Source organism: Cyprinodon tularosa, unplaced genomic scaffold (assembly GCF_016077235.1).
Source record: "Cyprinodon tularosa strain WSP-4 unplaced genomic scaffold, ASM1607723v1 ctg853, whole genome shotgun sequence".
Taxonomy (NCBI): domain Eukaryota; kingdom Metazoa; phylum Chordata; class Actinopteri; order Cyprinodontiformes; family Cyprinodontidae; genus Cyprinodon; species Cyprinodon tularosa.
This window is the reverse complement of record NW_024039622.1, coordinates 179,873-205,313: the sequence shown is the minus strand read 5'-3', so window position 1 is coordinate 205,313 and position 25,441 is coordinate 179,873. Positions and strand designations below refer to the sequence as shown.

Genomic DNA, 25,441 nt, shown 5'->3' with positions numbered 1-25,441 from the left:
TTCCTCTGATCAATCCTCTTTCCCATTGTTTGGGACATCTGGAAAACAGCTTGTTGGGAGAAGACGAGGTGAGCGCTACCACCAGTCTGGTCTCATGCCAACTGTAAAGCATCCTGAAACCATTCATGTGTGGGGTTGCTTCTCAGCCAAGGGAGTCGGCTCTCTCCCAGTCTGACCTAAAAACACAGCCATGAATAAAGAATGGAACCAGAATGTCCTCAGAGAGCAACTTCTCCCAACCGTCCAAGAGCAGTTTGGTGATGAACGATGCCTTTTCCAGCATGATGGAGCACCTCGCCATGAAGCAAAGGTGATATCTAACTGGATCAGGGAACAAAACAGAGAGATTTTGGGTCCATGGCCTGGAAACTCCCCTGATCTTAATCCCATTGAAAACTTTTGGTCAATCATCAAGAGACGGATGGACAAAAGAAAACCTAGGAATTCGGACAAAATGCAAGCATTGATTGTGCAGAATGGACGCTATCATTCAGGATTTGGTCCAGAAGTTGATTGAGAGCAGCCAGGGAGAATTGCAGTGGTCCTGAAGAAAAGAGGTCAACACTGCAAATACTGACTTGCTGCAATAACTTATTGTAACTGTCATTAAAAGCTTTAGTTACTCATAAAATGGTTGCTATTTTATTAGTGTATGTGATGACAACATCTGACAAACACACATGAAAACAAGAGGGCAGCAGATCATCTGGAAATATAATATTTGTGTCATTCTCAAAACTCATGACTGTAGTGAGAGGGCCTCTTTCATCAGCCCTGTGAATCAGTGGTTTAACAGTGTGTGAGGCCCTCTGGTGGATGCTGTGGAGTATTGCAGGTTCTTGTACAGAGTTCTGGTGTTTCCTGTCACTGTGGGCCTCACAGCACAGTAGTACACAGCAGAGTCTGTCACTGCAGCAGAGGAGATCAGCAGGTCCAGGCGTTTGTTTTCTATGTGAATCTGAAGTTTGGAAATCACCTCTGCTATAACATTTCCTTTATCACCATGAGAGATCAGAAGCTCTGGAGGTTCTCCTGGATACTGACGGTACCAGAAGAAATAATCTCCAGATCGCAGGTTGGGATAATTATAGGACAGAGTGACAGAGCTGCCCTCTAAGCTGGAGATCTCTGTTTTAACCGCAGTCAGTCCTTCACAGCGGATTCCTGAAGAAAAAGGAGTTTTAGTTTTTGATTCAGAAACATTTCTGACATTTCAGAACAAAAACATTTGAAACATGTAGAATCTGACCTGTTAGCAGTGAGGCGACCAGCAGAGAAAGTCCATAATAGTCCATGATGATCAGAGTTAATGTTTGAACTGTGTTGAATGTGGAAGTTTGTGTCTCTTCTATAGTTCAGTAACAGCTCAGCTCCTCCCTGAAGCTCTCACCTCCTCTTCCTCCTGATGAACAGACTCACAGCTTCTCTGCTTCTGGTGGATTTTTGTTTCACATGAAGAAAAAATTGAAAAAGACTTTTAATAGTTTTAATTAAAATGCTTTTTATCTATTTGTATTTTACAATGAATCCAGATTGAATTAGAAAGATCAACAGGGAGAAGTGGTTGCTTTTCTTTTTTTCCAAACTGGATCCTGGAAGATAAAAGATGGACTAAGAGGATTTCTTGCTGACGGATCGGTTAGAGAAGAAACTAAAAATCAAGCTTTTGGTCAGAGAATAGAGGAATCACTGCAACATACGGTAAAAACTAGTGAATTTAATAAATTTTTAATTGTAACTGTTAGCTGACAGGAGAAAAAGGCTTTCCTGGGTTTTCTACCTGCTATTAAAAGAAGATGGAGCTTGTTTCTGGACTGTATGGATGGAAAACATCTCTAGGAGCAGATTATGAAGCAGTAGAGCAGGAATGACACCCGGTTACGGAGGTCACTAAAATTAGTGTTGCTTCGGTGTGTAAGTTTGCCAAAACAATGTGTGACTCCGTAATTTTCTCTGGTCCCCTCCCTGATCTGACCAGTGATGACATGTTTAGCCGCATGTCGTCATTCAACCGCTGGTTGTCTAGGTGGTGTCCTGAAAACAACGTGGGCTACATTAATAATTGGCAATCCTTTTGGGGAAAGCCTGGTCTGATTCGGAGAGACGGCATCCATCCCACTTTGGATGGTGCATCTCTTCTTTCTAGGAATCTGGCCACATTTATTAGTCCTCCAAAACCCTGACCACCCAGGGTGCAGACCAGGAAGTTAACACACATCTCTGCAGCTTCTCTACTGATACCCACTCTTTACTATTATATATATTTAGTTTAAATAAAATATTTATTTAACAAACTAAGTCTTAAGCTAGCACCAAGCTAGCTAAATATTTGTCTAGTTGGTGCCAGCTAAATATTCAGTGATTATGCAAATTCACTTGCCAAAAAGCAGAAGTGAACTACCAAAGTTAAAGCCTGGAAATCTTACATCTCCTACAGCTCAAGATGAAAGACTGGTTTCTATTTAGTCACTTTGTCATCAGCTGAATCCCAAACCGCCCCCTAAGCACTAACCCTTAACTATCGAGTGTCACTACTAATTAAGTCTCACTCGCTGCTGTGGAAGGCACCTTGATTGAAGGTGGGGGGTAATTAATGGAAATGGGACTACTTCTTCCCTCCAGCCTGGTTGAAAGGAAAGTAGTCGTTGCTATGGCAACACAGTGACGCCCTATGTGCATGGCTGTAGTTCTGTGGCACAAGTTAACACAACGTTCAACATTTGCCCATTTCTTAAAACAGATGTATATGGTCAAAAATTATTATTTCAAAGAGGACCATTCATTTTGGAATAATGACATTTTTTTCATTTTCTAACTTGTCATTTTCTGTCAGTGTGACAAAAATGCCCTAGGAGTTGTAGATAGATTCCCAGGCTTTTTTTTTTTTTTAGTAGCTCACTTCTGCTTTTCGGCAAGTGAATTTGCATATTAGTTAAATATTTAGTTTGTTAAACAAATATTTAATCTGGAGTGAAATTTATTCAAGAAACTAAATATTTAGTTTGGAGCTAAATATTTATTTAACAAATGAAATATTTAATTTGGAAACTAAATACTTAGCTCCAAACTAAATATTTATTATATAAAGTAAGATTTTTATAAATGAATAAATGACTGAAAAACTAACCCCCTTATTTTCTCTATAAACACACAAAATAACCATAGATATTTCTCCTAATTTTTGGCTTAACTTTACAAAAAACGGCACCCCAGAATAAAATACCTTTTAGTTTATGAGTTGAACATAAATAGCATTTAATGAATTATTAATTACTTTTTTTATTATGAAACTTTATCATTTCTCATGAAAATCTACTGCGAACAGAAAAACAAAAACAAAGTCTTAAACTGACTAACATCAGAATGTTTAGAACATCTTTAGAGTTTCATTGTCAACCTTGCAGCAGAGTTTCCATGTTTCATGAAATCTGTTAGAAATAAGTCAGACTAAAGATATTACAGGTTTTCTATCTGTCTTTATTCCAGGATTCTTTCGTGTCTTACCATCCCACATTGGAATGTTTTTGGTACTGAATTTGGACTCAGGTCCCAGGTTTATCTCCTTAATATTAAAGACAAGAAAGAGAAATAGATGAATCAACTGCAGCTTGAGTTCATCAGTGAAACAGCAGCAGAGTAGAAAGGTTTTCTAAGTCTTTTGGTCTTGCTCTGGATGCTCCTCAGCCTCCCACCTGAGGAGAGAGGCTGGAACAGTCTGTGTGCAGGATGTGTGGAGAGCTTCATGAGGCGGAGCGCCCTCCCCTGCCTCTAGATGTGCAGAGGTGGAGGACAGGCTGCTCCCTACAGTCCTCTGTACAGCTTTAAGCAGGCAGAGCCATCCTCTCATTAGCAGTGGATCTGCAGCGCCACACGCTGATGCAGCTGCAGAGAACGTTCTCCACTGCACAGCAAAGATCCTCAGGACTGAGCTCCCTAGTCCAGCTCTCTGAGGGTGTAAAGATGCTGATGCAAACCCAGCTACTGTTTAGCTGAACCACCTCCACAGCTGCTCCTCTGAGGTACAGGGGATGAAGAGGATCCTCATCCTTCTTAAATCCACCACCATCTTCTTCCTGTTCTTCATATTGATACAGAGGTTATTGCCTCTTAACTAATAAATAATTCTTTGTCTCGATCTGAGAGTTTATTACGTTTCCTCTCCCTGTTCCTGTCAGTGTGGTAGATCTGCTGAGACTCTGCTCCTGTGGCTCCTCCCACAGTGTCTGATTAGCAGCTGTAACCACAGTGACTCTGATCAAACAGGAATTTGCAGAATCCATCTGATATGAAGCTGAGCTTTGAATACCACTTCCCTCCTCTTTGAAGAGGAGTCAGATATCAGTGTTCAGCTTTTTGTACAGCCTCTTCTACACTTTGTATCACTGTGTTTGCAGAGCACAGTAGTAGAGAGCTGTGTGTAACCAATTAGAGAAAACGACTTTTCTCTTCCTACTATTTGTAGAATATTTTAGAATTTTAATTTGAAAAAAGCTTTTATTTTGAAAGGAGCGTATGTCATTTTCACTCCGTCGCTTTACTTCCTGTTTTCACGAACACGTTGCGGTCTTTTTGCACTCTTGAACACGAGCTAGAGAGGCTGTGTGACTAGGTCCCTTGCCGTGCTTGTTCTGAAACCTTAACTTGGCTAGGTTTTTTCTGATGGTTAAGAAAGCTGCGAATCGGATTCCTGTATACCTGATGTTCTCCGGAAGGGGATTGCGAGCCTGTACCCAGAACTGAACCGAACTCTCATCTGAGGATCCCTCTTCTGAAGATCCTCATCCTCACGTGTTAACAAAGTGGTAACAACTCACACTGACGGAGAGGAAAAGAACTAAACTATAAAAGGCCTTGACTGACTAAAAAAAAAAAAATCAAACACTGAGCTCAGGGACTGGGGTTTTGTTTTGTTTTCTGTTGCCGGCTTATTGTTATTGAAATTGTAAATGTTCTATATTTTTCTATTTTGCTTACCAATAACAATTATTATTGTTGCGCATCTCCTGTCTCCAGCTATTTCATTCTGCACTCACTTCAGTTTCATTGTACTCCTGCCGAACCTATTGACTGGTCCAGATGTTTGCATTCCCATAATCTACTTAACGTTAGTCAGGGGTTACATGTGTCTGCCAGGGTTAGCTCTCTGATGGTCAGCTTAGTTGTTAAAGAGGTTGTTTCTGAAGCATATCTGTTGTCAAGATTAAACTCAGCAAGAAGTCCCTTGCCTCTTTTCCAGAGGATAAACTGAGGAACGTGTCTCACAGCTGCAGCTGAGTGAGACACGTTGTCCTTCTGGGACGACAGTGGGGTCGGATGTAGGAGTTTGCCAGTAGCGGCCGGCCCATAGGGGGCGCTGGGGCACCGCCCTCCCTGATAAGAAGAGAGAAACGTAAAATATATTTTTAGTAATTAACTCATAATTGTCAGTTTTACTCTCTATAGTGTGTACCTATAAGCAAAACCAATTATATAAACTACATTTCCCTATCTACTGTCATTCATTTGTGGATTTCCACAGACAGACTCCTACCGTCTCTGTCTTGGGGCTCTGATCAGACTGCCCCACATGTGCAGAGAATCTGTCAATCATGTACTATTGCTAGGTGAATTTAATCATTTAATGGCCAATCAGCGTCTCAGAACTTTATGGTCTAGGGGCGCTGAAAATACTGCGCTTTAACAGGCTTTCTGCACCCAATGCACAGGTGCAGACAATTAGAGGGACAATGGCGAACGTAACGAGCGAGATGCAGCTTCCACCAAATTCGGTGAGATCCTTATTTATCTACCCGTTTGCCAGAAGAACATCCCTGTTGTAGGATATGAAAATTTCATGTCATGGTTATTGTGACTGTGAAGAATCCACCTCGTCACTTAAAACAACCTCTCTAACTTTGCGCGCCACACACACATTCCTGTTATACTGTGCTTGTGAGGACCAATACACTCGCGCTGAGACCAGTAGCTCCATTAACTTAAAACACACAAGCTGTTCCTGGTTACCTGCTGGCATATTGAGGGTGCACACTTAATATTTCAGTGGGGTTAGCCGTGTGTGTGTACGTGTTTATGCTAGCAACACTGCTCTTTACATTGTTCTAAAATGGTTTGCTGCTGTCTGTTTGGACCTTTCTGAACATGTGCAGCAAATGGACTGAGACACACTTAATATTACTAGCATTCTGATTGCATTTTAGCAAAACGATTTTTATTCAATTCAATTCAGTTTATTTATATAGCGCCAATTCATAACACATGTCATGTCAAGGCACTTTACAGTTCACCAGATCATCCAGTCAGATTGATTCAAAGTTTTCTATCTAAGGAAAACCAGCTGATTGCATCAACTCTTCAGCAATCCCTTACACCGGCGGTTTTCAAAGTGTGAGGCGCGCCTCCCCTAGGGGGCGCCAGAGCACTTTAGGGGAGGCGCAGTGTGAGGGAAAAAATAAATATGTATTTAGGACAAAGTTGGAACTGTGGGGTGCGCGTGTGGAGCGGGGATCAGTGGAAATGTTTCCCACCTTAGAGGATGTTTTGGCCAGAGCGGGGCTGAAGGTGGAGTTTTTACAGCATTTGGAGGGGATGCGCGAGCAGTTTGGAGAGGAGACAATGGCAAACCAGTGGGTGAGAAACCCATTTTCCTTCCCTGTGACACTCAAAGATGGACTTTCAGCAGGAGAGGGGGGGGGGCAGCAGGCATAGTGCTCCCTGGAGGGGGGCTCACCCTTTCATACTTTAAAAACCCCTGCTTTACACTAAACATGCTTGTAGCGACAGTGGAGAGGAAAACCTCCCTTTTAACTGGAAAAACACTCCAGGTTTATCATAAACATAATTAATGTGCACAAATAAGTAACAGTTGTATTAACCATACAAACAAAGTATTACTGGATCCCAGGAACTTGAGGCCCTAGGCAGCTGCATAGCATTGCCTAATGGTAAATCCCCCGCTGGTCACAGGATAGATTTCTTCTTCAGCTGTTAGTCCTGAAAAGAGTGGAGAGAAAGAATTCATTAGACAGGTTTTCCTTGTTACTCTGTCAGTTCAGTTTCCAACATGATGAATAACTGATTATTTTATGTTATCAGAGCAAATGATGCAGAAATATTTAAAATACAGTCTGTATCTTTGGTTAATGGAGCAGCTGGAACCAAAACTAGAATCTCTGCTCTACAACTCACATCGAAAGTGAGAGAAAGAAAACTGAGGCAAAGCAACATGTATTTGGAGTCAAACCACACAGCAGATGAACAATGTTCTCCTCCTGCAGTAGAAGGAGGAACAGATAATGGCATTGATTGAGCTAAAGTTCAGTGGGCGTGGCCTAAACCCAACCAATCAGAGAGTTTTCTGCTCCCACAGCAGCTCTGTCTCTGATCTTTACTGTTTCTTGTCTCTGTTGTCTTTGTCATCAGTCCACTGAATCAGCATCCAGTGGGTTAACAGTGTGTGATGCCCTCTAGTGGATGTTGTGGAGTATTGCAGGTTCTTGTACAGAGTTCTGGTGTTTCCTGTCACTGTGGGCTCCACAGCACAGTAGTAAACAGCAGAGTCTGCCATTGCAGCAGAGGAGATGGTCATCTTCATTTCTTCTTTGGTTCCTTCAAATTTCATTCTGTCCAGATGTTGTACTCCACCTGAAGGTGAGTGGGACTTCAGGAACTCTGGAGGTTTTCCAGGATATTGTCGATACCAGAACAAAAAACGAGCTGAATCTTTCTTGTAAGTGCAGGACAGAGTAACAGAGCCGCCCTCTAAAGCGAACTCCTCAGTCTTTGCTGCAGTGAGCTGTTGACAGTTTACACCTGAGGGTAAAAACAAAGAGTCATAAGAGAAGAGCAACAAGGATCAAATAGTTCTGTGAAAGACTCCAACTAACCTGTTCCTATAAGCAGAACCAGCAGAGTAAATCCAGATGTGAGCAAAGACAGCATGATGATCAGAGTTAATGTTTGAACTGTGTTGAATGTGGAAGTTTGTGTCTCTTCTATAGTTCAGTAACAGCTCAGCTCCTCCCTGAAGCTCTCAGCTCCTCTTCCTCCTGCTGAACAGACTCACAGCTTCTTTTGATTTTGGCCACAAGGTTTAGTTTTTATTTTGTTTTTTGTTTTTGTATTTTTACGGGGCCCCTGTAGATCTGAGTGATGCTTGTTTGAGGCACGTGGAGTTCTCCAGGGCTCTACCCTTGGACGATTTCTATTTTTTCATTTAATTTAAAACTATCCTTAATCTTTTTGATTTTTCACTATTTTTGTTTCTGTTGTTTTAAACTATGATTTATGTCAAATGTCACGTATTTAATTTAAATTTCAAATTCAAATTCACCCATCAGGTTTATTAGATCTAAGGTCAGTTATAAATTCTAAATTATGGATCATTGCAAAATCCACAACATGATACATTTTCAAATTAAAGAAAGACAATTTTCCCCTGCAGTGATTCTAATTTCTCATATTTATTGTTCGGGGTTATTATTAGTGAGAATATATTAATAGAGTTACTGTAGTACCTCGGTTGCTGCTCATTGTGTAAAAGCATGACCAAATATGGAATATGTTTTATACCAGATGTCAGCATCAGGGGTCTAAGGTCTGATCACCTGACTTAACTCACCTGTAAACTAATGTTATTAGAACAGAGAACCATACCATCAAGCAAGTTCAATTTAATGGGATTACTCCCAGCCAATCCAGTTTGACCAGTCAGCAACAATGACAGGATCAGCGGTACCACCAAGCTGGTTATAGTAGCCATTCAAAATTTCATCACTTTCCTTGATGGGCCCTTTGCTGGCCCTTGGCTGGTCCCCTACAATTCCTTTTAAAAGAGGAAAAAGGAATTAGAAATAGTCTTTCTGTCGTGATATGTGGACATTAAGATCTAACGAGAAGCGTCATCTCCAGGTCAGATCCTGTAATTCAGTAAAGGGGGGAGTCAGAGTAAAATAATATTCACGCTCAGGAGAAGGAGGAGGTCACTCCAGTAGCTGGAAGTTGGCTGCCATTCAACCGGCTTTTAACTGGGAAGGGCTATTTTGAACGGCTGCTACTGTAAACAAGCTAACTCGTCCCAGCTTTGACTAATCATTAATTTGTGAATGCGCATGTATAAAGGGGCGGGTTTAAGACAGCAGACCAATCACAATCCTGAGCACAGAAAGGAGAGCGCCATATTTCACCTGTAAGGAACAGAAACTCACCTTTCAGAAATACAAAGAGGAAACAACGAGTCTGAATGAAATTTCAAACACATGCTGGAATCAAAAAACACCATAAAGCATGGTAAAGGATTGTTTACTGTGTAAATCTGCAAGTTACATACAGTATTAGTGACATTTAAAACAGCCATGCATCTTATATCACTTTACTGCATATTAACACATCTCATCCCCCAGATGTCACCCATTGGAGAGAAGAGGACTTGGGAAAAGATAAAAATAAAGCAAAAAACTTTCATAAAGTGATGAAAAGGACATTTCACAGATATCCAGCTACTGACTCCTCTGCAATGGCATAAAATCCTTCTATTATACTGAATACAGGAAAATGACCTGAAGATTATGATCTCATTCACAGCATCAACTACATCTGGGAACTGGATGGACAGCTCAACAGACTGCACGATTCCTGAGCCACTCAGCATCCCCGACAATGGACATGAATTAGCTCATTGCATGATATAACATAGCCGTTGTTGTGAGTTTACCAGAAGATTATATTAAATAACTAGAACTGGAAGTTATATTTAATTATTTGGATAATGCAAATCAAGGGAAAAACTAGTTTTTTATAATCAGTTAAATGAGTATAACTACATTTTACTAACTGACCAGGGTTTTAGCCTCTTACCTGAAAGGTTGAGCTCCTGAATCTGGCTGTAAAAAATCTAGTTGTCTTTCACCAATTTAGTAATTTAGACTATGGCTGTCAACATTATTAATCACCAACCATATAAATGTGTCTCTGTTCATTCGGTTGCTACTGAAAGAAGAGTGAATCCAGCCTGAGAGATAAATCGTTCACTGTGTAAAACAAACACAAAAGACCACAGGTTAAAATACAACAGTACCTTTATTAACTAATAATCACACCGTATTATATCTAATAACCAAGCAAAACAATGAACACTACTGAAAATAAGCAAAATTAAAGAAATAAAAGGAGAAGAGGGGTTTAAACGTCTGTTCAAAGTCTGAGGGATGTTGGAAGTTTAAGGCTTAATGCTTTTAAAAGTGTCCATTATAATAGTAGCAGATAAATGTGGAAAACCCTGACCTAGAAATGTTAACTGTGGTCAAAACAGTAAAGTTTTATTCAGTTTATGGTGAAAAATGAATAATGACTCAGGAATGCATTAAACTATGATGAGACTGAAAGACCTGTTAGCTTAGCCGACGGCCAGGGGTTCTGGTTCCAGTCGGATCCAACTGAATCAACCAAATGACTACAGTATCTATTCTATCTAGTTTTCCCAAGCAGAGCACTTATTAATCATCAGATGGAAAGGAGGGGGAAGAGGACGTTACTGTTTTGGTTCGGTGGAGTGGAGGCCTTCAGCTCGGTCTGGTTTCTACAGACCCGTCTTCAGTCCAGTCCGTCGGTCTAACAGCAACTCAAAGAGATTTGGATCGATCCGATGCAATATTAAGAGGCGATTTGGAATGCTGGAATCAGTAATGTGTTCAAGTGTTTGAAGAGGAAACATGTTGAGCTTTCTATCTTACCAAAGAAAAGAGCAGCTAGAATAATCCACAGCCAATGTTCCATCTGTCCAACAAGGTTTAAATCAGCAGGAGAAACTAGCTGATGTTCAACATTCAGTCTGACTATTGTTCTCTTCACAGCAACACTTATTATTGACACAATGCTGGAACACAGAGCACAAGGAGAGCTCCGCCTACTGGATGATGGCGCCCTCTGGTGGAGATAGAAGGTGGAGTTGAGCAGTGCAAGAAAAGGCGTCCAGCAGCTTGTTAATGGGTCAGACAACTGATCCTTCAAAGGCATCTGTTTTTCCAGCTTTAAGCTCAATTTCAGAGAGATAATAGACATCATCTTCCTCACAGCATCTGTTCTGTCTTCTTCAATTCGTCTGACAGTGCGGGTGATTTTTGCTTTGATCTTGGACTGTTTTTACTTTCAGACTAGTTAGGGATAACTCTTGTTATTCATAAAAATTATAAAAAAGTTTAAATATTTAGTTGGTTGTATACAGTAGGGACAAAAAGTATTTAGTCAGCCACTGATTGTTCAAGTTCTCTACTTACAATAATGAGATAGGTCTGTAATTTTCATCATAGGTACACTTCAACTATGAGAGACAAAACGAGAAAAAAAAGTCAAAAGTCATCACATTTTTAAAGACTTTGTTTGTAAATTATGGTTGAAAATAAGTATCTGGTCACCCACAAACCAGCAAGATTTCTGGCTCTCGCACACTTGTAACTTCTTCTTTAAGAAGATCTTCTGTCTTTCACTCGTTACCTGTATTATTGGCACCTATTTGAACCCGTTATCTGTATAAAAGACACCTGTCCACCGCCTCAAGCAGACACATTACAAATTCAACCATGGCGAAACCAAAGAGTTGTCGAAGAACACCAGGAAGAAAATTGTAGACCTGCACCAGGGTGGGAAGAATGAATCTACAATAGGCAAGCAGTTTGGTGTGAAAAAATCAACTGTGGGAACAATTGTAAGAAAATGGAAGACATACAGGACCAGTGATAATCTCCCTCGACCTGAGGCTCCACGTCAGATCTCATCCTGTGGGGTCAAAATGACGGTGAGCAGCAATACAAGAACTACACAGAGGGACCTGATGAAGGACCTGCAGGGAGCTGGCAACAAAGTAACAAAGGCTACCATAAGTAACACAGAGAGGGACTCACATCCTGCAGTACTGGACGTGTCCCCCTGCTCTAGCCAGTACATGTCCAGACCCGCCTGAAGTTTGCCAGAGAGCAGATGGATGTGTCACACAGTGGAAATTAGTTTTATTTTGATAGTGTGATTATGTAAATGTGTGCATGATTTCTCTTGTTTTATTGCATGCTTTTATTGTTGTGTTGTTTTGATCCACTGTGGACTCTGAGAGGACAAATTACCTGATGATGGGCACCTGTGGAGCTGTGGGTGTGCCTGGAAGCAGCCTAGCAGCTGTTTCACAGACCTTCCAAAGGAAGCAGGCAGAACACTTAAAGGCTGAAGAACTCACTACAGGAGAGGAAGAAACAGGCCATAACAGCCAGGCGTGGTGGGAGGAAAGGCTAAGCAACCGCCAGGTAGAACCATACTGATTGGCACAACGTGGACCATATCTGCAGCAGGAACAGGGTCCTCAATGAGTGTCTGTTTTGCCCAGCAACAGCCCCAAAACATCACTGGACTAGAGGAGTACATGGAGGAATGGGCCAAAATACCAGTTACAGTGAGAACACTCCTGGTAAAGACTTACAGGGAAAGTTTGACCTCTGTCATTGCCAACAAAGGTTATGTTACAAAGTATTAAGTTGAACTTTAGTTATTGATCAAACACTTATTTTCCACCATAATTTACTAATAAATTCTTTAAAAATCCTACAATGTTATTTATTTTTTTCTTTCATTTTGTCTCTCGTAGTTAAAGTGTACCTGTGATGGAAATTACAGACGTCTCTCATTATTTCAAGTAGGAGAGCTGGCACAATCAGTGGCTGAATAAATACTATTCATATATCTGTTAGTAAACATTTAATATTTGAAAATTGACCCAAAGATAAACTTAGAAATAACAGGAAAGTAGTTATTATTATAATTACATTCTCAACACTGGAAAAGATTGAAGATTTGATCCAATAACAGAAACAATAAACATAAGTTTTAAGGAAAGGAATCAAAAAGATTAAATTATTTTGATAAAGTTTTTAGAAAATAGTTTCAAAGTAGAGCTATCTGTTGACAGGATGTACATAAACCGGAGATACATCCACCGGGGATCGCGTGGTAAGCGCTTTTACAGGAACCCCCATCCCTCCATACAGACTCTGCTCACCACGCGCCGCCGCTCTCGTCACGCTCGCCGGGGTGGCTAACCCCGCCTCCAAACTCAACTCTGCCACCGTCAGCTTCGGTCTCTTGAACATCCGCTCACTCAGTAATAAGGGGCTTTTAATCATTGCGGATCATAATCTTGATTTTTTATGTTTGACAGAGACCTGGCGGCTTCATAATGATTTTATCTCTCTAAACGAATCAGCACCACCTGGCTTTTTTTACGTTTGCCTGCCTCGTGCTCTTGGACGCGGCGGAGGTCTCGCATTGTTTCATCGCGAGAGCTGGAAGGTTGTCCCAATTCCCGCTGCTCCTGTTTTTTGTTCTTTCGAATATTCCACCTCACTGCTGCCCGGACCCTCTCCCACAGTTATCACCACCGTCTACCGTCCTCCTAAATATAATAAGGATTTTTTGACTGACTTTTCTCAGCTCCTCACACATCTCTCAACCCTCTCCCATAATCTGATTATTTTGGGAGATTTCAACATTCACATGGATAATATCAGTGCTTCTCTCTCCAGAGACTTCTCATCCTGCCTGGAAAGCTTGGGTCTACATCAATACATCAACTTCCCAACTCACTGTAAAAATCATATTCTAGATTTAGTCTGTTGTTCTGGCATCACCCCCTCTGACTGTAAATCCCATACCGTCGCTTTTTCCGATCACATGCTCATTACTTTTCGATCACATGCTCATTACTTTTCGATCACATGCTCATTACTTTTCGATCACATGCTCATTACTTTTCGATCACATGCTCATTACCTTTAACATTAAGCTCCCCCTGTCTAAAATCACCCTCCCTCGCATCATCTTCTTCCGGAATGTAAAGGACATCAACATCGACGCCTTCACCTCTGACATGTAATATCCCCAGTATATCTGCCTGCTGCTCACCTGATGAATTGGTTTCCCACTACAATCAAAATCTCCATACTCTCCTGGACAGCCATGCTCCTTTACAAGGATCACATTGCACTGTACAAGACTTCCCTCTCCTCTGCCAAATCTGCATATTACTCTAACTTAATCCACTCCAACCGTCACAACTCCAAAACTCTCTTTTCCCTTCTCACTTCCATCACCAACCTCCTGACTCCCTTCCCCATCATATGCAATCCGATGACTTCTGCAAAAACCTTATGTCCTTTTTGTCTCCAAAATCTCAGATATCCATAAACACCTGACCTCATCTGGAGCTGCAGCTTCTGGAGGCGACCCGGCTACCCCCTACCCATCTTTTGCAACCACCCTCTCCAGTTTTGACCTTCCATCTGTTCAAGCCATTTCCAACTTCATTCATAAATCCAAACCTTCCACAAGTCAGATCGATCCTCTCCCGGCCACTCTGGTTAAATCCTGCTATTCTTTACTTGCTCCTCTCATCACCAAAATCATCCACTTTTCCTTAAGCTCTGGTTCAGTCCCCTCTGCACTCAAAACCGCTACAGTCACCCCAATTCTGAAAAAACCTGGCCTGGACCCCACCGACTTCAATAGCTTACGTCCCATATCCAATCTACCCTTCATATCCAAAATTCTAGAAAAATCTGTTGCCTCCCAACTCCACAACCACCTGATGTCCAATAATATTTATGAACAGTTTCAATCTGGCTTCCGTCCTCTGCACAGTACTGAAACCGCACTCATCAAGATCTCTGACGACCTCCTTATGGCTTCGGACTACTTTCCATCCTCATTCTCCTGGACCTTACTGCAGCCTTCGACACCATCTCCCATGCCACTCTCCTCAGTCGACTATCATCCATCGGTATCAGCCGCACCCCTCTAACCTGGTTCACTTCAAACCTCTCAGATAGGACACAGTTCATACAACTCAAATCTCATAAATCCATCTACTTCCCCGTTTCTGCTGGTGTGCCCCAAGGTTCTGTCCTGGGGCCCCTCCTGTTTATTATCTACATCCTCCCTCTTGGCTACATCCTCCGTAAGCATCATATCAAATTCCACTGCTATGCGGACGACACCCAGCTCTACCTTTCTACTCAACCATCTGCCTCACTCCCACCAATCTCCCTCACCCTCTGTCTCCAAGAAATCCATTCTTGGTTCTCATCCAACTTCCTCAAATTGAATAGCTCTAAAACCGAAGTCCTCCTAGTAGGCACACCTCACACTCTCTCCAAAGCTAATAACTTCTCAATTACCATTAATGATTCAACTGTCCTCCCCTCCCCTCAGGTTAAGAGTCTGGGTGTCGTCCTCGACAGCACCCTCTCCTTCCAGTCCCACATTAACAACATCACCCGGTCTGCCTACTTCCATCTGTGTAACATCTCTCGTCTCCGTCCCTCCCTCACTCCCCAAACTAACGCCATTCTTGTTCACAGTCTCATCACTCTGCAGCACGCCTGATCACTCGGACCCCCATTTCTCATCATATCACTCCCATCCTGCAACAACTCCACTGGCTCCCCATCAAACAAAGAATCATCTTCAAACTCCTCCTAACTACATTCAAGGCCCTCCACAGCTTGGCTCCATCTTACATCTCAGATCTCCTTCACGTTAAAACCCCCACCCGCTCCCTACGATCCTCCCACACCTTCCAGCTCTCCGTTCCCTCGGTCCGTCTGGTGACAATGGGGAACCGGGCATTTAGCTGCTCTGCTCCCCACCTATGGAACTCCCTCCCTCCGGATCTCCGTACTCTGGACTCCTTCCCTCTTTTCAAATCCAGACTCAAAGCTTTCCTGTTCAGACAGTCTTATCCCATCTAGTTCATATGCATCACTCCAATGTTGTTTTCTTCCTTTTCTTCCTTTGGCTTTATTTTACTTCCTGCTGTTTTGTTTTCTGTGGCATCTTTATGCTTGTACTTTTTTAGCTTCCTGTTTTTAATGTTTTATCTGCCTGTACAGTGTCCTTGGGTGTTTTGATAAGGCGTTTTCAAATAAAATGTATTATTATTATTATTATAAAACTCTATGAAGAAAATCAGAGCAGAACTATACTGAAACACATCTAGATGGTGGAACAGAACTCTCTCCATGGTGCTGATGTCCTGCAGAGGCTGAACCTCCATCCTGGAGCCTCCATCATCCCTCCTTTATGATCCAAACCTTCTCATCATAAAGAGTTCAATGATGCAGCAAACACTCTGATGTCTGCTTTATTCTCAGCTGCACAAACAATCAGACTGAATCCTAACAAACCATAGAGGAGGAACAGTGTGTGAGGCCCTCTAGTGGATGTAGTGGAGTATTGCAGGTTCTTGTACAGAGTTCTGGTGTTTCCTGTCACTGTGGGCCTCACAGCACAGTAGTACACAGCAGAGTCTGTCACTGCAGCAGAGGAGATCAGCAGGTCCACTTGTTTCGACATTTTGTTGATTTTAGCAGATAAATCAGACCTAACTGGATGAATCTCTCCTGCCTCTGTGATGTAGAGCAGGAACTCTGGTCTGGATCCCTGCTGCTGTCGGTACCACTGGATATTGTAGATAGAACCAGTATATTCACAGCTCAAACTGGTGCTTCTTCCCTCTGAAACAGCTTGTTCCCTCTGTTCCTGTTTGATGGTGTTCATGGAGCCCATGGCTGTAAAAGGAGTCATTAATGTCAGTTAGTCTGCAGGAGATACAAACATGAAGAGATTCAAGAGGTTCTTCAGTCTGTTCCACATGTGATCACAATAAGGTTCATAGAGAAAATCAGAGCAAAGCTTTTCTGTGTGCTCTAACACTCACCTATGCAGAGAGAGAAAAGCAGCAAGAAGTAAAGAAACATGTTTTCAGGTAGAGTCAGACAGCAGAGGAACAAAGTTGTTCCACTGCAGCAGAATAAAGACTAAGAAGCTTCTCTGGTGCACAGACCTTCTCCTCAACATCAAGCTGCTTTTAGTGCAGCAAACACAAACCATCTCATTGGCTGAACCCAGCAGTGGTGGGAGGAGTCAGAGAAAAGATTTCCTTCATTCTTACGCTGGGACTCAGTCAGTGGGATGATTGCAGTTGTGAAGAGAGAGAGATTGATCTTTCTGTCCTCTGTTGATCATAAAAGGAAGGCACAAAGTTCCCCACCATTTTATAAGAAAAACTAACATCCTGATTGGCAGGTCAATCAAACGAGAATAGAATCAGCAAAATGAATTCTTGGCCAAAAATAACCGATAATCTGCAAGAAGTTGAGCACTGTCTTGACTTGCCATTTTCTACTTCTCATGAGAAATTGAAGCTAATTTGGAAAACAACAGCTAAAAGTTTTCTCCCAATCTGCTAACTAGGCTGGTTTTTGTTCAGTTTCCCATTTATACTCCTCCCTTTCAGTTACTGTTTGACAGTTCCTTTCTATTTCTCCTTGTGTGTTTTTTCCCTGATGTCCCTCAGTATTTTGGTAATTCTCTATTTTGTTATTTTTGGATTTTTGCTTCAGTTGCCACCTTTTCATCATTAAATCTCCTAGAAACCACCTCAGCTTCCGTTTTTGCATTTTGGGTCCTCTACAAAACTCCACTCAACATGACAATTTGAAATCTAGATGAAAGTGCAGAATATGATGTAGCAATGCATTGCAGCACAGAGAACAGGTCAGGAAGGAGATCCAAATTCGGTTCCCAGTGGTTCTCCAAGATTAAAGAATGAATGACTTGACAGAACCAGAGCCTCCAGAAAAGCATCTTAAATCTCACGACAGCACAAAACCAAAGGGGGAGAACAATCCATAAAAATAATCACAAAAGAAAGCTAGAAAAGATTTTCACATCAGTTCTCACTATGTTACTGGCTTCTGTCAAAGTACTACAAGTCAAATCTTATGGTAAAACGTGTCATATCCCAGAGTATGATAATTACCAATAATTTCTAACATACTTTAATCTGTTTTATCCTTTCATTATTTTGTTTTACCACTTGATATATAATAGTAGGTTGAAGAACAGCATTATGAAGGTTTAAAGTAGTGATGTTATGAGATGAGCCAAGGCTTCGAGGTGTGTGTGGAGTGGTGGAGGGGGCGTTTCTAAGAAGCACCTATTGAGGCTTGCTTTATTTAGTGAAGCTGCAAAAATCAATGACGTTCGAAGCTTCACTACCGCCATACAACATGGCCGCTTCAGGAAGTCGTTCAGCTTGCTGCAAACTTAGACAGGCATTTGTGGCACCCGAGAGGTGCGATCATCTTAAAAAAAAACATAAAACCAAACAGACTGCGGCGATTGTGAGCAGAGCCTTAAAAAGTTTAATGGATTAAAATCCAATAAAAAAGAGATAAAAAGATAAGTTAAAAGGAAAAGGGTTAAAAAGAAAGATAAAAATACGGATGGTGAAGAGCAGCAGAGTCAATGGCCCAGTCTGTTAAAAGACGCACTCTTGGCGGGTATAATGGAGGGCACCGTCCACCCCAGCACTGGATCCTCGTTCCGGTACGCTGCGTGTGTGGGCCTCTCCAGCATAGCTGGCCTTAGCGAGGTCACCTCCAACACGCGCCTCCACCCCAGCGCTGGATCCTCATTCTGGCACGCTGCGCATGTGGGCCTCTCCAGCGTAGCTGGCCTGCGAGGTCACCTCCAACACGCGCCTCTCCCAGCGTGCCTCTGCGCCTCTCACTCCATGACGGGCCTCTCTGCACCCCGCTCCGGTGCGCGTCTCTGCACCTCGCCCCGGTGCGCGTCTCTGCACCTCGCTCCGGTGCGCGTCTCTCCGGTGCGCGTCTCTGCACCTCGCTCCGGTGTGCGTCTCTGCACCTCGCTCCGGTGCGCGTCTCTGCACCTCGCTCCGGTGCGCGTCTCTGCACCTCGCTCCGGTGCGCGTCTCTGCACCTCGCTCCAGCGGGCCTCCGGCCGTCAGTTCCCAAATCTCTCCCGCTGCTTCTCTTTCATCCGCTCCGTCCGGCTCCCTCCAAGATCGGCCTTCCCATGTCCGGTGTGTCTCCCCAACCAAACCTTCCCATGTCCGGTGTGTCTCCCCAACCAAACAGCTGCCTTTTTAATCAGCGTCCCAGTCGGCACGCTGCTTGGTTGATTGGGAACACCTGTGCCGTTGCTGTGGGCGTGTCCAGGTGTGAGTGGCAATGTGGCCTCCAAAGAATCCCAAAAACAAACATGCAACACACAAAATTAAAAACAAGCAAACAAGTTCAAAAATAAAGAAAATCCAAAATTAGAAAACATGCAACAACTAAACAAAAAGGCCACATTACCACATCCCCCCACACTTTAATAAGGCCCGTCCCGGCCGATCCATAGTCCTGAGAGCACATTCCCATCTGATTTTAAAAAAATAAATAAAATAAAATCCGTTAAAACACTGCTCACAACCCCACAGTCCTACCAGCAACGCCAGATTCTGTGGCACCCGAGAGGTGCGATCATCTTAAAAAAAAAACATAAAACCAAACAGACTGCGGCGATTGTGAGCAGAGCCTTAAAAAGTTTAATGGATTAAAATCCAATAAAAAAGAGATAAAAAGATAAGTTAAAAGGAAAAGGGTTAAAAAGAAAGATAAAAATACGGATGGTGAAGAGCAGCAGAGTCAATGGCCCAGTCTGTTAAAAGACGCACTCTTGGCGGGTATAATGGAGGGCACCGTCCACCCCAGCGCTGGATCCTCGTTCCGGTACGCTGCGCGTGTGGGCCTCTCCAGCATAGCTGGCCTTAGCGAGGTCACCTCCAACACGCGCCTCCACCCCAGCGCTGGATCCTCGTTCTGGCACGCTGCGCATGTGGGCCTCTCCAGCGTAGCTGGCCTGCGAGGTCACCTCCAACACGCGCCTCTCCCAGCGTGCCTCTGCGCCTCTCACTCCATGACTGGCCTCTCTGCACCCCGCTCCGGTGCGCGTCTCTGCACCTCGCCCCGGTGCGCGTCTCTCCGGCGTGCGTCTCTGCACCTCTCTCCGGTGCGCGTCTCTGCACCTCGCTCCGGTGCGCGTCTCTGCACCTCGCTCCGGTGCGCGTCTCTGCACCTCTCTCCGGTGCGCGTCTCTGCACATCGCTCCGGTGCGCGTCTCTGTCCAGGTGTGAGTGGCAATGTGTTCTCCAAACAGAATCCCCCCAAAAAAACATGCAACACACAAAATTAAAAACAAGCAAACAAGTTCAAAAATAAAGAAAATCCAAAATTAGAAAACATGCAACAACTAAACAAAAAGGCCACATTACCACACATTTAAACAGCCTCAGTATTCAGTCATGATGTGGGCCAGTTTGTAGCATATTTGCTGTCAGTTGGATAGAGTTTGGATAGATTCTAAGAATAGATTGGTTGTAAAGCCATCCAATCTAGTTGGTTAAAACTATTTTGGTTAGTAGAAAAAAATAGTTATAAGAATCTGAGGAAGCTGCTGGTTACTCTTGTGATATTAGTACTTAGTACTAATGTTTTCAGAATAAGAGTTGCTTTTGCAAGTGGCATCAGCTGTAAGACTTTGCCTTATATTCCAATGGTTGATGCTTTTAAAAGAAGCTACACTACTTAACCCTCATTTTGACCAATATGACCCATTTGTATTGTTTTGCCCTTTCACCAATATAGATTGAGTAAAAACACGACCAAAGTAGATTGGTGGCTTTAACCAACAGATTGCTTAGACACAACTTCCAACCAGATGAAAACCAAAAACTGTGGAAAATCTATGATTTTTCAATAAAAGGACAGAGAAACTGTCTACCTTCAAATATTGTTCTCTTCTTAGACATTTTACGCTAGAAACCCCTTACAAAAGATGTTATTATACACATCATTAAAAATTCTAACAGAACTCAAATGGGAAAGAAAACACACAAAAAAACTATCTAAAAAAAATCACAGATTATTTTACCAACAAGTTATGGACTCCACCAGTACATGGTGAAACCCCCCCACTCTAAAGGACAAAGGTGAGCGTCCACCTCACAACCCACAGGATATCGTTCTCTCTCCATGAAGCTGCCTGGGGCTTCACATTAGAAGAGGAAGCCATCATGGAAAGGTAAGGCTCAAGGTCCAGATCTCCAGAATGACCAAGGTTCAGTCATGACGGTTGACAGTTCAAAACCAACTTTCTGCAAATCAGACCATTTTAATAATTTTTTGTAGTTTTGAGAATGTTCAGATATTGAGTGGAGGTGGGAGCCTTAAGAACATATGCTCATTACATTCTGATTATCAAACTATGACCAAAAATTATTCAGTGGAATCCTCATGACTGCTCACTACTAGCTCACAAAAAGAAGAATCAATTAACTAAAAATGATTTATGTTTAACTAAATCATTTGACTAATTTGTAATGAAGAGGTCTTCATTATTGGGACTATTTTTATGGAAATTGATTTTTATGTAAATAGTTTGTATCACTTTAAAGGGGCCTTTGCACTTTATAAAAAGGTAGTTTGGTTGGTCTCTTCTTCTTTCTCTTGTGAAGTTTTATGGTGGTTGGCAAACTAGTTAAAAGTGCATTACCGCCACCAACTGATAAGCAGTTAAGCAAGGAAACAGGAAACAAGACTCAACCCAGAAAGGAAAAAATAAATAAATGTTAGTAATATTCAAACTGTTTAACTTAACCCAACATAATAAATACCTAGTCACATTTTAGCTTCTTTCTTACATTTTCCGTATTCTTGCTCTCCAACACGCCTTCAACATCACTGTTTTCCTTTGCATACTGCTGCTATATGTCCGAATTTTCATCATTTGAAGCATCTCAAAGGTGGAGGATTGTAACTTTTGACATTGTAGCTCATATATTTAATGAAAACTTTGCTGGGTAATTGCTCTTCTTCAAATTTAATTAACACAGATAAGCTGTCACACCTTTCTCTGTTTCTTGTTGTTTTAAACCTTTTAACTTCTTTTACTTTTGCTCCATCTATGTTTTCTAGAAGCTCTTTTTTAAAAACTTTTAGAGGAACTCCTCCAATGACTCCCCTGCTAATCTTTTTGTTCTCCACCAAGCTGCACTGAACTCTCTTCCCCTCAATCTTGATAATCCGTATGGCTTTGTCTTGTTGTGGCTGTCTCTGCAGTTTATTAACAGGTCTCCACCATACAGGATTCTGGCACTTCTACTAGTTTATTTATTGATTTTGTTAACTGAACTGGATTCCAATCTATAAAAGAGTCTGCCTGATTAACTAGTTTTAATATGACTTTGTAATCATTTTGTGTTCCTGTGGAATATATGGATTGATCATCACATGTTCTGAACTGGACTCCCCTTCAATTGATCTCTGCTTTTTCAGCTTTTTCTCATTTTTTGACGCTACCCTCTTCCAACTTTCTTTGTTTTCACTATTTCCCTCTTCCATCCCACAAGAATTGCTTCCTGTTTCCTCGCGACTCACGGCCCAGGACATTTCTCCACAAGCGGCTTTAAAACACGCACCATGCACCACCTCCGTGAGCCCAGAAGCCCACCGTCCAAATGCTTCCCTCGGGGTCCAGAGAGAGACCATGAAAAATATAGGGGGAGTTGTGCATATGTGGGATTTCTATGTTTGGGTGTAAAATCAGAAAACGTTAATAATAAAATATCCTTAAATGTGTGAAGATATTTTATTTAAATGTGAACAGTAGATCTGCAGTGGCAGCATCTAGGGCGCCTATTGCAGGAACATCGGTAGAAAGGATACAGGTTAGTGACCATGATAATCTGACGTGAACATGATTCACTAACCTGGTTTAAAAGTTCAGTCCATGCCCAGAGAACGAGGTAGGATGCCAACAAGATGCGAAGGGAATCTTGTTGAGAAAGCGGGCAGAATTAGAGAGGTGAATGAAATGATTTACCAAGCAAGTCAACAACACCAAGATCTTAACAACACATTTTAGACCAAATGATTTTCCCTGAACTTTGATTGACACTGTGTCCTGATGTCTTAACACACAAAATAACCATTTTCATTTTCATTAGAACTCTGGCTGCAGCATTTTGGATCAGCTGAAGGCTTTTAACTACAGTTTGTGGACTTCCTGATAGTAAAGAATTACAATAGTCCAGCCTTGAAGTAACAAATGCATGGACTAGTTTCTCAGCATCAAAGAAACCACTTCTCTCCAGGAAAACCATCAGGGACAGACTGATATTCTGCTAAAGGTACAGGGAGTGGACTGCTGAGGACTGGGGGAAAGTCATTTTCTCTGATCAATCCCCTTTCCCATTGTTTGGGACATCTGGAAAACAGCTTGTTGGGAGAAGACGAGGTGAGCGCTACCACCAGTCTGGTCTCATGCCAACTGTAAAGCATCCTGAAACCATTCATGTGTGGGGTTGCTTCTCAGCCAAGGGAGTCGGCTCTCTCCCAGTCTGACCTAAAAACACAGCCATGAATAAAGAATGGAACCAGAATGTCCTCAGAGAGCAACTTCTCACAACCGTCCAAGAGCAGTTTGGTGATGAACGATGCCTTTTCCAGCATGATGGAGCACCTTCCATAAGGCAAAGGTGATATCTAACTGGCTCAGGGAACAAAACAGAGAGATTTTGGGTCCATGGCCTGGAAACTCCCCTGATCTTAATCCCATTGAAAACTTGTGGTCATTCATCAAGAGACGGATGGACAAAAGAAAACCTAGGAAAACGAAAACCTGACCAAATGCAAGCATTGATTGTGCAGAATGGACGCTATCAGTCAGGATTTGGTCCAGAAGTTGATTGAGAGCAGCCAGGGAGACTAGCAGAGGTCCTGAAGAAAAGAGGTCAACACTGCAAATATTGACTTGCTGCAATAACTTATTGTAACTGTCATTAAAAGCTTTTGTTACTCATAAAATGGTTGCAATTGTATTTTTGTATGTGATGACAACATCTGACAAACACACATGAAAACCAGAGGGCAGCAGATCATCTGGAAATATAATATTTGTGTCATTCTCAAAACTCATGACTGTAGTGAGAGGGCCTCTTTCATCAGCCCTGTGAATCAGTGGTTTAACAGTGTGTGAGGCCCTCTAGTGGATGCTGTGGAGTATTGCAGGTTCTTGCACAGAGTTCTGGTGTTTCCTGTCACTGTGGGCTTCACAGCACAGTAGTACACAGCAGAGTCTGTCACTGCAGCAGAGGAGATCAGCAGGTCCAGGCGTTTGTTTTCTATGTGAATCTGAAGTTTGGAAATCACCTTTGCTAGAACTGATCCTTTATCACCATGAGAGATCAGAAGCTCTGGAGGTTCTCCTGGATACTGACGGTACCAGAAGAAATAATCTCCTGGTTGCAGGTTGGGATAATTATAGGACAGAGTGACAGAGCTGCCCTCTAAGCTGGAGATCTCTGTTTTAACCGCAGTCAGTCCTTCACAGCGGATTCCTGAAGAAAAAGGAGTTTTAGTTTTTGATTCAGAAACATTGCTGACATTTCAGAACAAACATATTTAAAACATCTAGAATCTGACCTGTTAGCAGTGAGGCGACCAGCAGAGAAAGTCCATAATAGTCCATGATGATCAGAGTTAATGTTTGAACTGTGTTGAATGTGGAAGTTTGTGTCTCTTCTATAGTTCAGTAACAGCTCAGCTCCTCCCTGAAGCTCTCAGCTCCTCTTCCTCCTGCTGAACAGACTCACAGCTTCTCTGCTTCTGGTAGATTTTTGTTTCACATGAAGAAGAAATTGAAAAAGACTTTTAATAGTTTTAATTAAAATGCTTTTTTTCTATTCGTATTTTACAATGAATCCAGATTGAATTAGAAAGATCAACAGGGAGAAGTGGCTGCTTTTCTTTTTTTCCAAACTGGATCCTGGAAGATAAAAGATGGACTAAGAGGACTTCTTGCTAACGGATCGGTTAGAGGAGAAACTAAAAATCAAGCTTTTGGTCAGAGAATAGAGGAATCACTGCAACATACGGTAAAAACTAATGAATTTAACAGTGATAGATTCACCAAGAAGACATGGCTAACTGTTAGCTGACAGGAGAAAAGGGCTTTCCTGGATTCTACCTGCTATTAAAAGAAGATGGAGCTTGTTTCTGGACTGTATGGATGGAAAAGCTAGCACCAAGCTAGCTAAATATTTGTCTAGTTGGTGCTAGCAAAATATTCAGCGATTATGCAAATTCACTTGCTAAAAAGCAGAAGTGAACTACCAAAGCTAAAGCCTGGAAATCTTACATCTCCTACAGCTCAAGATGAAAGACTGGTTTCTATTTAGTCACTTTGTCATCAGCTGAATCCCAAACCGCCCCCTAAGCACTAACCCTTAACTATCGAGTGTCACTACTAATTAAGTCTCACTCTCAGCTGTGGAAGGCACCTTGATTGAAGGTGGGGGGTAATTAACGGGAATGGCACGGCTTCTTCCCTCCAGCCTGGCAGAAAGGAAAGTAGTCCTTGCTATGGCAACACAGTGACACCCCATGTGCATGGCTGTAGTTCTGTGGCACAAGTTAACACAACGTTCAACATTTGCCCATTTCTTAAAACAGATGTATATGGTCAAAAATTATTATTTCAAAGAGGACCATTCATT

The 25,441-nt window shown here is 42.2% G+C and overlaps 3 gene segments (V, D, J or C); all 3 read right to left on the bottom strand.

Annotated features, from left to right (window-relative positions):
• Positions 1–765: 765 nt before the first annotated feature.
• LOC119775158 lies at positions 766–1,383 on the bottom strand. The segment is given in 2 exon segments: positions 766–1,164; positions 1,250–1,383. Coding segments are annotated over 2 exon segments (429 nt in total).
• Positions 1,384–6,913: 5,530 nt separating this feature from the next.
• LOC119775161 lies at positions 6,914–24,532 on the bottom strand. The segment is given in 4 exon segments: positions 6,914–6,990; positions 7,642–7,809; positions 7,884–7,954; positions 24,431–24,532. Coding segments are annotated over 3 exon segments (300 nt in total).
• Positions 16,009–16,908, bottom strand: LOC119775157. The segment is given in 2 exon segments: positions 16,009–16,601; positions 16,751–16,908. Coding segments are annotated over 2 exon segments (510 nt in total).
• Positions 24,533–25,441: the final 909 nt, after the last annotated feature.